This window comes from Nanorana parkeri, unplaced genomic scaffold (genome assembly GCF_000935625.1).
Source record: "Nanorana parkeri isolate BGI_ZX_2015 unplaced genomic scaffold, ASM93562v1 scaffold910, whole genome shotgun sequence".
Classification (NCBI taxonomy): Eukaryota; Metazoa; Chordata; class Amphibia; order Anura; family Dicroglossidae; genus Nanorana; species Nanorana parkeri.
The window spans coordinates 159,799-172,598 of record NW_017307178.1 but is presented as its reverse complement, the minus strand read 5'-3'; the positions used below and the strand labels follow the sequence as shown (position 1 = coordinate 172,598).

General features: G+C 41.3%; 1 protein-coding gene across 1 annotated transcript in view; it reads right to left on the bottom strand.

Annotated features, from left to right (window-relative positions):
* Positions 1–758: 758 nt before the first annotated feature.
* The window catches only part of DLL4 (delta like canonical Notch ligand 4), a 22,752-nt gene continuing 10,710 nt past the window's right edge, over positions 759–12,800 (bottom strand). The window contains exons 5-11 of the mRNA XM_018566047.1: positions 9,835–9,895; positions 9,180–9,310; positions 8,061–8,230; positions 6,295–6,514; positions 4,282–4,975; positions 2,883–2,991; positions 759–1,035 (exon numbers count right to left, since the gene is read on the bottom strand). Of these exons, the coding sequence (XP_018421549.1) occupies positions 1,030–1,035; positions 2,883–2,991; positions 4,282–4,975; positions 6,295–6,514; positions 8,061–8,230; positions 9,180–9,310; positions 9,835–9,895 (1,391 nt within the window). The 3' untranslated portion in view covers positions 759–1,029. The remainder of the gene's footprint in view (positions 1,036–2,882; positions 2,992–4,281; positions 4,976–6,294; positions 6,515–8,060; positions 8,231–9,179; positions 9,311–9,834; positions 9,896–12,800) is intronic.

Genomic DNA, 12,800 nt, shown 5'->3' with positions numbered 1-12,800 from the left:
GGCGACATTTTGAATGTTTGGACAGAGCTAGAGTGAAGTGACTGGAGAGTTCATGTTATGGCAATAACAGTCATGGTATATAAATTAAATAAAAATAATGCACTTGATTGGAATGAACGTAGATTTCTATATGTTAATAAGGGCATTTGATGCAGTTTCACAACATTAAGGCTGTGGAAAACAGGCCTGTCACCAAACTGATAGTGTTCTTGAGTTAAAAAGAAAATAAAGTACTAAATCACAATTCTCAGTAGTGCAAAAGGAATTATTAAAAAGTGGCCAGCTTCATTGACTTGTCATGCAATGTAAAGCTTTGACTACACTTTGCTGGCTAAAGACTGGAACAGGCTACCGACCTGTGTGCATTATTTACTAACAGGATTAACAGAAATGTCCACACAGCACTTTCCACGAGCATGTCCCAAAACCTCTTTAGCATGGTCGAAATTTCCAAATAAACCTCTTCGCTTAATACTGTTCAGGTATTACATGGGAAAGCGGTGAACTTCATCCAGCACAACGTGGACTCTTGGGACATTCTTTAGGCACTTCTAAACACAGCAGGAGAACAACCTTGATAGCATTCTGCATAGCAAACTAATTCCATTCACTTTCTTCAGGACATGTTCTATGGTACGGATTACCAACATCCATTGCTGTCAGCAACTTTTCATGCAACATTTTAGAACAAGGAACGTGAAGCCTTAAAAGGACACTTTAAGAAACCATCTTGAAATGATAGAATGTCTATTTAAATGTTTGTATAATCCAGTTTGTTACATTCTGTTGACTGAGTTCCTAAACGTCAAGAGCCCAGGAGGAAAGTCTTTTGCGTCTCCTGCAAATTCACAGTCTGTTCCGTTGAGCTCAGATTATTCAGTTTTCTGAAAGCAGCACGTTGCACATATGTGATCAGAATCACCTCCAGTCCTGAATTACTGAATTGTAAACATGGCTACACGGCATGTCCCCATTCTGTGGCCTTTGAGAGAATGTGACAGCTGCATTTCTGAATGTTAAACTTAATGTTTACACCTAGAAAAGAAAGAAAAAACCCAGCATAAATGAAGGATTCAGAATATATATATATATACAATGCTGCAATGACAACTAATCTCTGCTACAATGGAACTGCTTCCTATCAGGGCTAGTTCACACCAAAAGCGTTCCAGGAGCAGAGCAGTTACAGAATGGATTAAAACTGCGTCCAATATATTCCAAAGGTATTTTGTGCTCTAGTTCACACTGCAGCGTTCAGTTCCAGAGCATGTAAAAAAACTGCAGAAAGCCCTATGTTCCCTGCTCTGGAACGCTCGCAAACACATCAAAAACGCATGCAAATGCCCTGGAACGCACCAAAAGCCCATTTTAAACTAAACTAAAAAAAAAATATGGCCCAGAACGCATCAAAAATAACACAATGCACTATGTGTGCAGAAACTCATGCAGATCTGGCCTGCATTTGGTGTGAACAATCCCTAAGTCATATATGGATGTCTGCCACTAACATGAATTTCAAATAAAGGGCGTCATGGAATCAGGGCCTTTTCAATTCCTTAGCACAATATGATGTTTACCCATATTGTGCTTTCAAAGGACCTGGCTACCTTGCCCATTCGGGGCAAAGTGACAGCATAGAGCATTGGTCCTTCTGTACTTCGGGTCAGCCGAACATGCTGAGCATGTTCGGCCGACCCGAAGCCACACGAAGCAAGCCGATGTACGGCTGATTTGAGCCGATGTACGGCTGAAATTAGCTTCACTTCAGATCGGTCATTCACTCGGCTGCCCTCGGCAGCTTTGTGAATAGACCACCATGTATTTTATGGCAACTGCAAAAGGAGGAAGAAGAGGCAGGGGAGCTCTGTGAAGGTTAGAATAACCGAGTCGGTATCAGCCCAAAGGAGACCTTGTCACTTTTCCCTGAATGAATAAGATGACAGGTAGTCACTTCAATATCTGTAGTTTATGTTTATAGAAGTGTATTGTACAACACCTAAAATGGGAAACTGTGACCCATATTGGACACATGAGATTTCCTTTAACAACACATATACATTCTAGTGTCACTAAGGTTGCAGTTTTTTTTCATTTCTGTACTGGATAGAGAATGGTTTGCCTCTCATGCAAACTGACTCTATAAAGAGGACCTGTGTTTTGCTGCAGGCGAGATCAGAGCAAAGTCTGAACTTCTCAGCTGCATGCTTGTTAGGGGCTCAGAGCATTTAACCCATAAGAATCAGTAAGCCTGGTAACTCTCATTTCACAATGGGAGGTCAGGTCAATGGTCTCCAAATTTGTCTCTGTGTAAAGTTTATGTAGATAGAAATTATATTGGTTTTTGGTCAAACTTTCTATAGCTTTACAAATTTTTAACTGATCAATATAGTTTTTACTACATATACACAATCATATCAATCAATCATATATCTACGAATCATTGTTTTACAAATAAACATTTAATACATAGCATAGGATTCCGAGAACCCCACTAGTTATCTAAAGTCAGAGCTTGCTGTGGGGCTCCGTTTGTCTGTGAAATCTAATAATGGATGACTCCTTGAGTTCTGTAAACAAGAAACGTATTTTGGCATAGGTGAGAATGATACAATACTTCATAGGTGAAAAGGAGACTACTGGCTGCCTTGCTGATGGTAAAACGACATAATAATACACAGAATATTTCATACACCCTTGACTAAAAGAAAATACTTTTCAAATTATATTTTTTAGTTGTACCCATTACAAAAAAGAAACATCTGTGCACACTGAACATTTCCTTTAAGAAACTCCTGTGCTATCTAGGTGATTCATCTCTGGAGGAGTATCAGCTTCACTAGAAACACTATCCGCGGAGTGGTGTTGGGCAGCGATGTCCTTACCTCTGTAGCTATCACACATTCGTTCAGTTCATCTGCTATCACATAAATTGACTGGTACATTGAATCCCTTGGCGAACATATCGTTGATATTCTACACTCTGGCTTTTCACTGAGGAGGAAAAGAAAAAAGCTCATGAGCAAACAAGGGTGGTAGTTCAAAGTTCCTTCTTTGCTACATATTTGGAAGGATCTACAACACATCTATATCCATTAATGCAGATTTAACATCATTTTGGCATATCATCATTATCATCAGAACAGGCTGTTAATGCTTCAAAAGATTCTCAGCTTATGGTAACGTAATAAAAAAGTTACTGTTCAAAGGGAACCTGTCAGGATAGCAATATGTGAGTGGTCATCATTAACTTGTTTTTGCAGGTGCAAATTCTAGCGCTGTCATCCTGATTTATGTTCTGCTGCTCAGGGGGTAATTTTCCTGAAACTAATATGCAGGTTAGGAGACTTTACTGGCTGCATACTTTTTTCAATGATAAGGATTGGCAGCGCTGGAGCTCCCTCCTTTATAAACAAGCCGGCAGTGTATAAGCTTGAGTGTAAAACAGATATGATTGTGGGCATCACACACTATCTTTAAATCATTTCATGTGTGCCTAGGGAGGACCCTGGATCCCACGTCCCTTGCAGTATACAAGGCTTCAACTTCTGTTAAAATCAGCAATATGCCCTCATCCTCCAGGGGGTAAAGTGCCAGGAGGTCCTGGGGCTTAGAGACAACTTGAATAGAAGGGTCCTGTATACAGCTTGAGTCCACCCTAGGCATGAAATTGATCTGAAGAAACAACATAGGCACCTGAGAACATGTGTTATTAGCTCACACATTTCATAGGAACTGAGAGGTTAACATTTAGGAAAACTGACATCTTGAGGGCGCGGGCTGTACTATGATATATACTTAGGATAAGAGTCTGCATATTCCACTCAGATGACAGAGACTACAAAGTCATGAACATTCTTCTCTGAACAGAAGGGAAATGCCTGTACCCAAAAGGAGATACAGGAGATCCAGAGAACACATTTTTGTAGCAGTGTAAAATATTTAATCTTCAATAAGCATTTGATATTTCTATATTCTATTATTGGTTTTACAAGTTACTAATGAATATTACAAAAAATAAACGTGAAAGGGACATGCAGTTATTTATGAAAATAAATATATTAGGACATAAATAATTTCACTATCATCGCTGAATCGCGTCAAAGCTGCGCTGGGCACATGACAGTTGGAAAGTTAGATTACCGGTTGCTATAAAGCACAGTACAGATGGTTATTATCACAAACATTTTGATACTAAGACCCATTTTATTGATTCTTACTTGTGGCTATATGTAAATTCAGCATAGACTACAAAAGTCTGGTTCATGTTTTGTTCTGCCTTACCTGTGTAAACGAAGAGGGTATTTCTCTTCTTCTAAACATTTATCACTATTGTGATACTTGTCTCCTTTTGAAATTCCATTGCTGACACCAATGAGTCCATTGGTTATGTTACAGTCTAATGTATGGTTTTTTAGCTTGTAATTTGATTTATCCAGACTAAAATCCACTTCCAGGTCCTTCTTTTTGTTTATATTCTTTAACTGCGAGGCTGATATCAGGTTGTCTTTTTGGAAATCTGATAAATTGTTCATTGTCTTTGTGTCCTGCTTTGGCTGCTGACGGAAATGTCTCACAACGATGAAGATCATACACAATAAGACGAGGAGTCCCACCATACCAGCACCCATGAACACGGCAACCCATGGAAATTCTCGAGCCGGGAATTCGCAGTGGCTTCCCATGAACCCGAAAGGACAGACGCAAGCAATGGTTTTATCATAAGGCACAACATGGCATGAGCCCCCGTTTTTACAAGGGTTCGCAGCACATTCGTCTGTGGATTTCACATCACAGTTCTTCCCAGTGAATCCAGGGGAACAAATGCAGCCATAGTCACCAAGCAAGCCATAGCAGGTACCTCCATTGGAGCATGGATTCTTTGCACAGTCATTTACGTTAATAGCACACGTTGGGCCTCGGTATCCAGCAGGACAGCGACACAGCTGAGTGTAACCCAACACATAACACTGACCACCTGTTAGAAAACAAGTATAAAATATTGATTATTTTACAATATGGAGAACTACTTAATTAAAGTATCGAGAGCTACAACATAATTCTCTGTGTATCTGTATAGGTAGTTTCACTGTCTATTTTTTTTCTAATGACCATAGTCACTGTGACTAAAAGGAAGGGAAAAGCCAAAAAAATGTAAGTTGTCATTGGAGCAGGAGATGAGGGGAAATCTTCGCCTGGGAAGTCTAGTTCAGGTGACAATAGTCTAATCGGGGATTTTCCTCACTTTACAGAGACTTCCTTCTAACTTCTCTGCTTTTTCTAAAGGACAGGAAGTGAAATCTTGTAACACAGATGGCAAAAAAAACAAAAAAACCTGACATGGGTTTGAGCCATTCCCTATTCTGTCCAAAAGGGGAAAAACATTTTGGCTTTAATTCATGTAACTAGAAAACAGAATTAGAAGCCAAATAATATGTGTACCAGTGCAGGTTTTTTGCTTTCACCTTTTCTTTGCACATAACACCTACAGTCTGGAAATACTGAAACATACGCACAATATTCGGGGATGTTGCAGCACTAACTTTGAAGTAGTAGATTTTTTTTACTGTGACTACATACTGCCATAATTAACATTTCTGCAATGAACTAGATGAAGAAAAAAGATGTCATTTTACAGATGCATAAAAACTAAAGTCAGCTTAAACTAACAGTAGAGATGTCAGTACACGGTTATGGGTAGAATGACCAGTGAAAATGACCATTTCTCTCAGACTCATGTAAACAATCTCTCAACAGCAGTGCTTGTCCTGTTCTCCCACCATGATTGCAGTACTTGTAGTAGTCAGAGTACTCACTTAAATTTTCTATTCATTTATATGGAGAATTACAACCCTGCCTCTGCTTCTGACAACTTCTATGCAGTAGCCAGTGCTTCTGTGTATGGAGGAGCATGTGACTTACTGCCCTTTGACAGTGCTTGGGCTGGGCAGCCAGATGCTAGGCTTGAACACTGTCAAATGACCGAGAGAGAGCAAAGTGACAGCTGAGAAGGAGGAAGGAGTGGTGAGAGAGTATAGGTAGGTGAGCAGAAGGAGGTCAGGAATGGGGGAAGGGAGGCCCTTTGCAGAGACCTTGCATGGCCAAGGTGACAGTGTGTCTTTAGGGCTGCTTCAGTGTTCTCAAACAACTCAGCTAGAAAAGCATTGCTGGTGTAGGATTATTAGTGTGTTTTAAAGACAACGGAAGAAAAGGTGGAAACTTTATCCAGGAAAAGAACCTTGGTAATATCCTGTTGTTTACTAAGAAAATCAATACATCATGAATTGAAATACACACCATTTAGACAAGGATTGTTGGTACATTTGTCCTCTTTCTTTTCACAGTTGGATCCTGTATATCCAAGCGGACATTGGCAGGCATAGCTGGCACCCATCTCTCGTTCTCTACATGTACCACCATTAAAACATGGAGAATCTGCACAATTTAGCACACTGTGTTCACAGTGGGTTCCATAATATCCTTGTGGGCATTCACAGACATAGCCACTATCCACGTCCTAAAAGGATACAGAAAAGAGCTTTAATATAATTATCAGGTATTTGATGTTTAATAACTATTCATTTTATACCAATAAAGTAATTTAAATATTTAACTGTTTTTAACAAAGGAATTAAAGCCCGGCTCCAGACAACTTTTTTCTTTTGTATGAACAGTGGAAAGGTTATGGCCTCTGTTTTTTAATTGCTGTCTGTGTCCATGTTAAGGGGATCGCCCCTCACTTCCTGTGAAAATACATACAGCAATAAAAACCATATAAAAGGGTGCCAACCCTTACCTAATCTATAAAAATGTGTGTATTTATGCTTGTCTCGGTACCGCTGCCTCAGGGGCCATGAGGTGAAAGGTTATCTGCCCAATAAGGGACACAGACAAAAAAATGGATTCTACCTCTTCCTTACTTTATTAAAAGACAAAAAAAGTTTTGTCTGGAGTTGGTCTTCAAGACAAATGAAAACATACACCAGCGTGGAATAGCTGAGAGTGTATAATAACAAAAGAGAACAGTTCCCCAAAGCAGTAAACATGCGTTAGGCATATACATGTTGATAGTGCAAACAGATGCAAGGGAGAAGCTAGTTAAAGCAAGTCAGCACTGTAATGCTACAAAAACAAGGAAGAAGAAAGCAAGGACAGTATGTCCATGCTGCTGAGAACCAGTGTCAAGCGGCCAACCTAACTTCACTATCAGACCTACATGTGCAGGACCTTCATAACACAATCTTAAAATCCAGAGGGTTATTCACTGCCAAAGTTGCCAAATGCAGCCGAGTGATTAACCGACCCAAAGTGAAGGGAGCCGAACGATGTTCGGCTATTTACTTCAGCCGAGTACGGTTGATTTCAGCCATACATCAGCTGGGTTCGGCTCCCTTCGGTTCAGCCGAACAGTGCAGCTGAGCCGAAGTCAAGAACGCATTCGCCTCAGCCGAACCAACATCTGAGGCCAACAGCTGAGGCGAGCGTACGGCAGTTCACTCACTACTGTTCGCCCCTATTCTCATTAGGGCCAAACAGCAGTGAGTGAATAGCCGAATGATGCCATGCAGCATGCGGCTCGTTTATTCTGCTCGCTAGCGTATAATGGCTGAATGAAAACAAATGGGCGGAGTCAGCGAAGTTGTCATTCGGCTGGCACCTGTCAAAATTTCATTTTTGTGACCTAGTATGGTGCAGGGAAGGGGGCGCCCACTTTTTCCCTGTCGCCTCCCTTACTCCTTTCCTGCCCTGCCAGGCCAGTGCTCGGATTAATGGTCTGGTTTCTAACATTCCTAGCAGACCTAAAGGGTCTGGTATAAATCGGGAGGGGGACCCAACATTTTTTTTTTTTTTACTATTTGTGTGCATATGTGGGCAGACCTCTCTCCCCGCTTCGGCTGTGTCTTCGGCTCAGCCAAGCCAAACGCATATGTTTCAGCTCGGCTGAGCACTACGGCTGCCTTCAGCTGCTCAACAGGCTATTGTAAATGGCCCGTACCGCAGCCCTTCAGTTTACAATGAGAAGGTCACAAGTTCTGTAAGAGATTTAAACATATATTTCTTACTGTGCAACTGCCGCCATTCCTGCAGGGGTTACTATCACATTCATTGATCTTCTCTTCACAGTTCACCCCAGTATACCCAGCTCGACAAGAACACGTGTAGCTGCCCTGTCCTGTGTTCGTGCATGTGGCTCCATTTTTGCAGGGTTTATGATGGGTGCAGTAGTTTAAATCTGTAGCAAATAAAATGAATTAGTAAAACAATTAATCATCTTATACTTCCTAATCCCTTTCATCAGATTATTAACTATAGCAGCAGAAATCACTGATATTAAACTCCAATTACTGAATCTTATTTAAACCTAAACCCAGCCAAAATGTGTTTCTGTTTGTCCAGAATAGCGTGGAAAAGGGTTACAACCTGTCAAGATTTACTACTGTCTTTGTCCCCATTGGGATATTTACTCTCACTTCCATCCCTAATGGGGTCAGATGGCCAGGAAGTGAACAAAGACCACAGTGAATGAATGTTGGAAAAGATTAAACTGCTGTCCATCTTCCTGCCCGGTCACCCTATTTTTTGCCCTGGATTTGAGGTATCAGAAAACAGGGAAATATCCCCAAAACTCGAAGAAAGTGTGTCTTTTTTCAACCTATGTATCAAAAGGAAACACAAGAAGCAATAAAAAGCTAACAGAGATTCTAACCCTCTGCCTACTCAAGACAACTGTATTACTAGCCAGACTTAAAAATCAGTGGAATGGTAACTCAAAATGAACCCGTGCCCAGACTATGAACATTCAATTATTTACATTTTCTAAACAGACATTGACAGGGCTATTCACAAAAGGGGGAAGAGTTTGGAGAAGGCAGGAGAAGTGAACACTCTAGGCCAAAATAGCTGATTTGGAGAAATTCTCCAATTCAGCTCACTTTCCAGTTCAGATATGTTGTCCTAGATTGTTCACTTCTCCTGCCTTCTCCAAACTCTTCACCCTTTTGTGAATAACTCTGTGAATGTCATTTAGAGAAAACTCTCAATCATCTCTGTAGGTATAGGCATTATGGAAAAATTAATCTTCGTAATTCACAAAGGAGGCATTGAAATGTCCATAGTGTGGGCACAGATCTACTTTAACACTGACTATTAAAGTAGATCATAGAATCCAAATGTACACTTACCTTGGTCACAGAAAAGACCACCCCAGCCTTCATCACATATGCATTGCCATGGATTCTGACATGTGCCATGTCTACAGCCATTGTGGGGAATGCACTCATTGCAGAAACGTCCTTGCCAGCCAGGGCGACATCTGCATATGAAGAGAAAGCAATGTTAATCACTGCCCAGTGTAACAAGAGGTTAGAACACATATTAGAGTATTTCATTACATGCAATAACCCAGAAGCAACCAAACTCAAACCTACAGCTAAGACTGGCATGCATAATAAAGGTTGTTTTCCAATTCCTTTCCACAAGCATGGCATTTAGCATACAGCTGTATAAAGTCATAAAATGAGTATATATGTACTGACATCACTATACACACATGAACATTATAGGACATTTAAAAAAATAAAAGACAGGATGTGATTTAGCAAAACGCAAAATGTTCTCAGTATTATATGCAAACATATCACAAAGGGATTACTCATTTTCCTGAGATACAATCTCTGTGTTCGCCATAAATCAACAAAAAACTATAGCCAACAATAGTATGAACTAATCCATTCATTTTCCTCAATACGTGCAAAAAAAATCCCAGGCAAGCTTGCTCCAGTTTCCAGGATTTCTAAAGAGGACAGACATTTATACAGGAGAACAAGTGCTACTTACGAACATTCTCCAGGGCTGTTGCAGAAACCGTTTTGCTCGCTGCACCCATCCAGACATATTGCTATGGAAACACAATTTGTAATGACGGTAAATATTGTGAGACGTACCCGCTTGTTTTTATGTATATATATATATAAGCACACTGGTGAGTAAACAAAATATAGGTTCTAGTCAAAGGAAAGCTACAATATTTTACCAATTGATAATATTTCCGCAGTACTACAATAAGCAAGCTTTCAGGTCAACTTACAAAAACAACTCAAACTGTAAATGTGCAGAAAATCCATTAGAGTTTCCCTTTTGGAGATTATTATTATACACGATTTATAAAGAACAGTTTGCGCAGCGCTTTACAATATAAGGAAGACACTACAGTTACAATACAAATCAAGACGGTAAGGAGGGCCCTGCCCATGCGAACTTACAATCTAGAGATGATTTATATGGGGCTGATATATAACCCCCGCCCCCCATCGTAAAGCTGGGTGAATGCTGTTTGCACAGCATCTCCGCCATTAGATGGCACCACAGAGCATAGTTCTGTGCTCCTCAGCGCCATCTAGTGGTGGTTATGCCGTGCAAATGGCATTCGTTTACACTGGGAGGAAGATTTACACATCAGCACCTTGAAGTGTACAATAAACTAAAACTTGTTTTGTCTTTTCAGTTTTGGGTAGAGTAGGTAATGGAAGTTATGACCTTTGTCAGATTTTTTTGTGCTGTCTGTATATTCATTGGGGAGATTTCCCTTCTTTACCTTCTTTCCAAGAGACACAGCAAGAAGTAAAAAGATTTCTGTGCAAAAGCAGAAAATATCCCCTCTAAAGCTGGCCATACACCTATAAATTATCTGCAGCTTTTCTATGGTCAGATGGAAAAGTGCAACAGATTCTTCCATCTACACTAAACTGTGTGGATGGATGGAGGAATCTCCCGCTGGACCAAGCTTCAGTATCTTGCTAGTCGGCCCTGCTGGCTCTCAAAACACCTGAACAATACCTGCATCCAATCAGATTGTTCAGATATTTTGAGAGCCAGCGGGGCTGACTAGCAAGATACTGAAGCTTGGCCCAGCAGGAGATTCCTCCATCCATTCACACAGTGTATCGTAGATGGAGGAATCTGTTGCACTTTTCCATCTGATCATAGAAAATCTGCAGATAAACTATAGGTGTATGGCCAGCTTAAGGTAGCAGTTGGCAGAACAGGTGTCCTCATTGGAGGATTTCACCTCCAGTTCCTGTGACACCTCACAATGTCTGGATTTCCCATTACCTTCTATAGCAGAGATAAGTCACCAGGACCAATAGTGAGGGTGAATCTCCCCAGTATGGACATAGCTGACAGGTTTCATTCATTGGATTTCACCTCTTTCACTCATGAGGGTGTTACCTAGGGCAGTCTGCTGTTTGCAGGAAGCTATGTCCAGCTCCTACCTGCCAGCATTACATAGAGAAACAGGCATAAATAAATGCCAGCAAAAAGACAGGTGGGATCAGGTATGCAGCCGGGCCCTCCCTTCTCGTGCTTTTGTTGGGCTCTGGGTCCACAACCCAGTACCCGACTTAGGGGGTAACACTAAAATGAGAATCAGTCATTTTGGTGTCACCCGGTGTGGGCCGCACCCCCCCTTGTGATGCCACTGAGGTGAACCACCAACGGCAAAGTTAAAGCAGATGAAACTTCAGCCTTAATATTGTCTGAATTCCACCCCCTTAACAAAGCATTGTTCCATGAAAAAAACATTCACTTTAAAAATACAATCCAGCTGAGCCTTCAGCAGACGCGGTGAGCTGTGGATGTGGTTACTTCCTTTCCTAAATGGTCCGTTGAGCTCCATGTGTTCTATATAGAACTAAGTGAAAAAAATGAAACAACAGCGAGCTTCCTGGCACAACGGCGCATGTGTAAAGCTCGCCACTTCATCCTGGAAGGCTGAGCCCAGGTGCAGTAACTCATATAGTCATAAAGTCAGCCATGTCTTTCATCGTTTTACAAGATTTCCTTGTTTCTAAACAATTTAATGAGCCAACCTTTCTAAACAATTTAATGAGCCAATATATCATCCTCATCCCATCCCCCGCCTCACTTACAACCAATGTATTTACTGTACAAACATACACACGGCAAGCCATGCTAACCATTGTGAGGTTACTGGAGAAGACCGAGGCTGAGGGAAAGCAGATACTTCATGAAGTCACTCTTAGGTACAATAGAATGGTATGCATTATCCTGCCCAGAAATGTAGTCATGTCTCTCTGCCCCCCCGTCCACTGGGCAGCACTGTGATTATATATCTAATTCTGTAGAAACAAATTGTCACCAGCACACCGAAGACAATATGTGCAGATTCATCTTTATTGACGAGTACACATCATGCCACAAAGATATGATCATGTTGTGCCTGATGAAGGGACCCTAAGCGGCCCCCGAAACGTCGCTAGCTTTGTGACATGATGTGTACTCTTCAATAAAGATGAATTTGCATGTATTCGCTTCAGTGTGCTGGTGACAAACTGTGACTGTGGGAGCAGGGGCGTGGCTTGTTGGACGCTGCCTGTGTCTATGGGCGCACAGCTAGCCGCGGGGGTGTGCACAGGGGCGTCTCCTCAGCAGCTAGCTAATGGAGACACCTGCACATGTGAAGGGGGGTAGCAGTTTGGGGACACCTAGAGAAGGAGGAAAATAAAAACTTTCAAAGAGGAAACAAAAGGCAGCTGAAGTAAGTCTGTCCCTCATAACCAGAAAAAGAAAAGTGAAGGTGTAATATCAGTTTAATGACAGGGTGACAGTCAGTCCTCATGTAATCATACATAGTTTGGGATAGATGATTATGTCTGGATACTTGTACTCTGCACCCAGGGACAGTCATGTGACTGGGCATCATTGATAAAAGTTGAGCGTTGTCACGCTTGTACAAACACGTGACCATAAACGTCCCGATCAGTGTAATCGTCAACCTTATG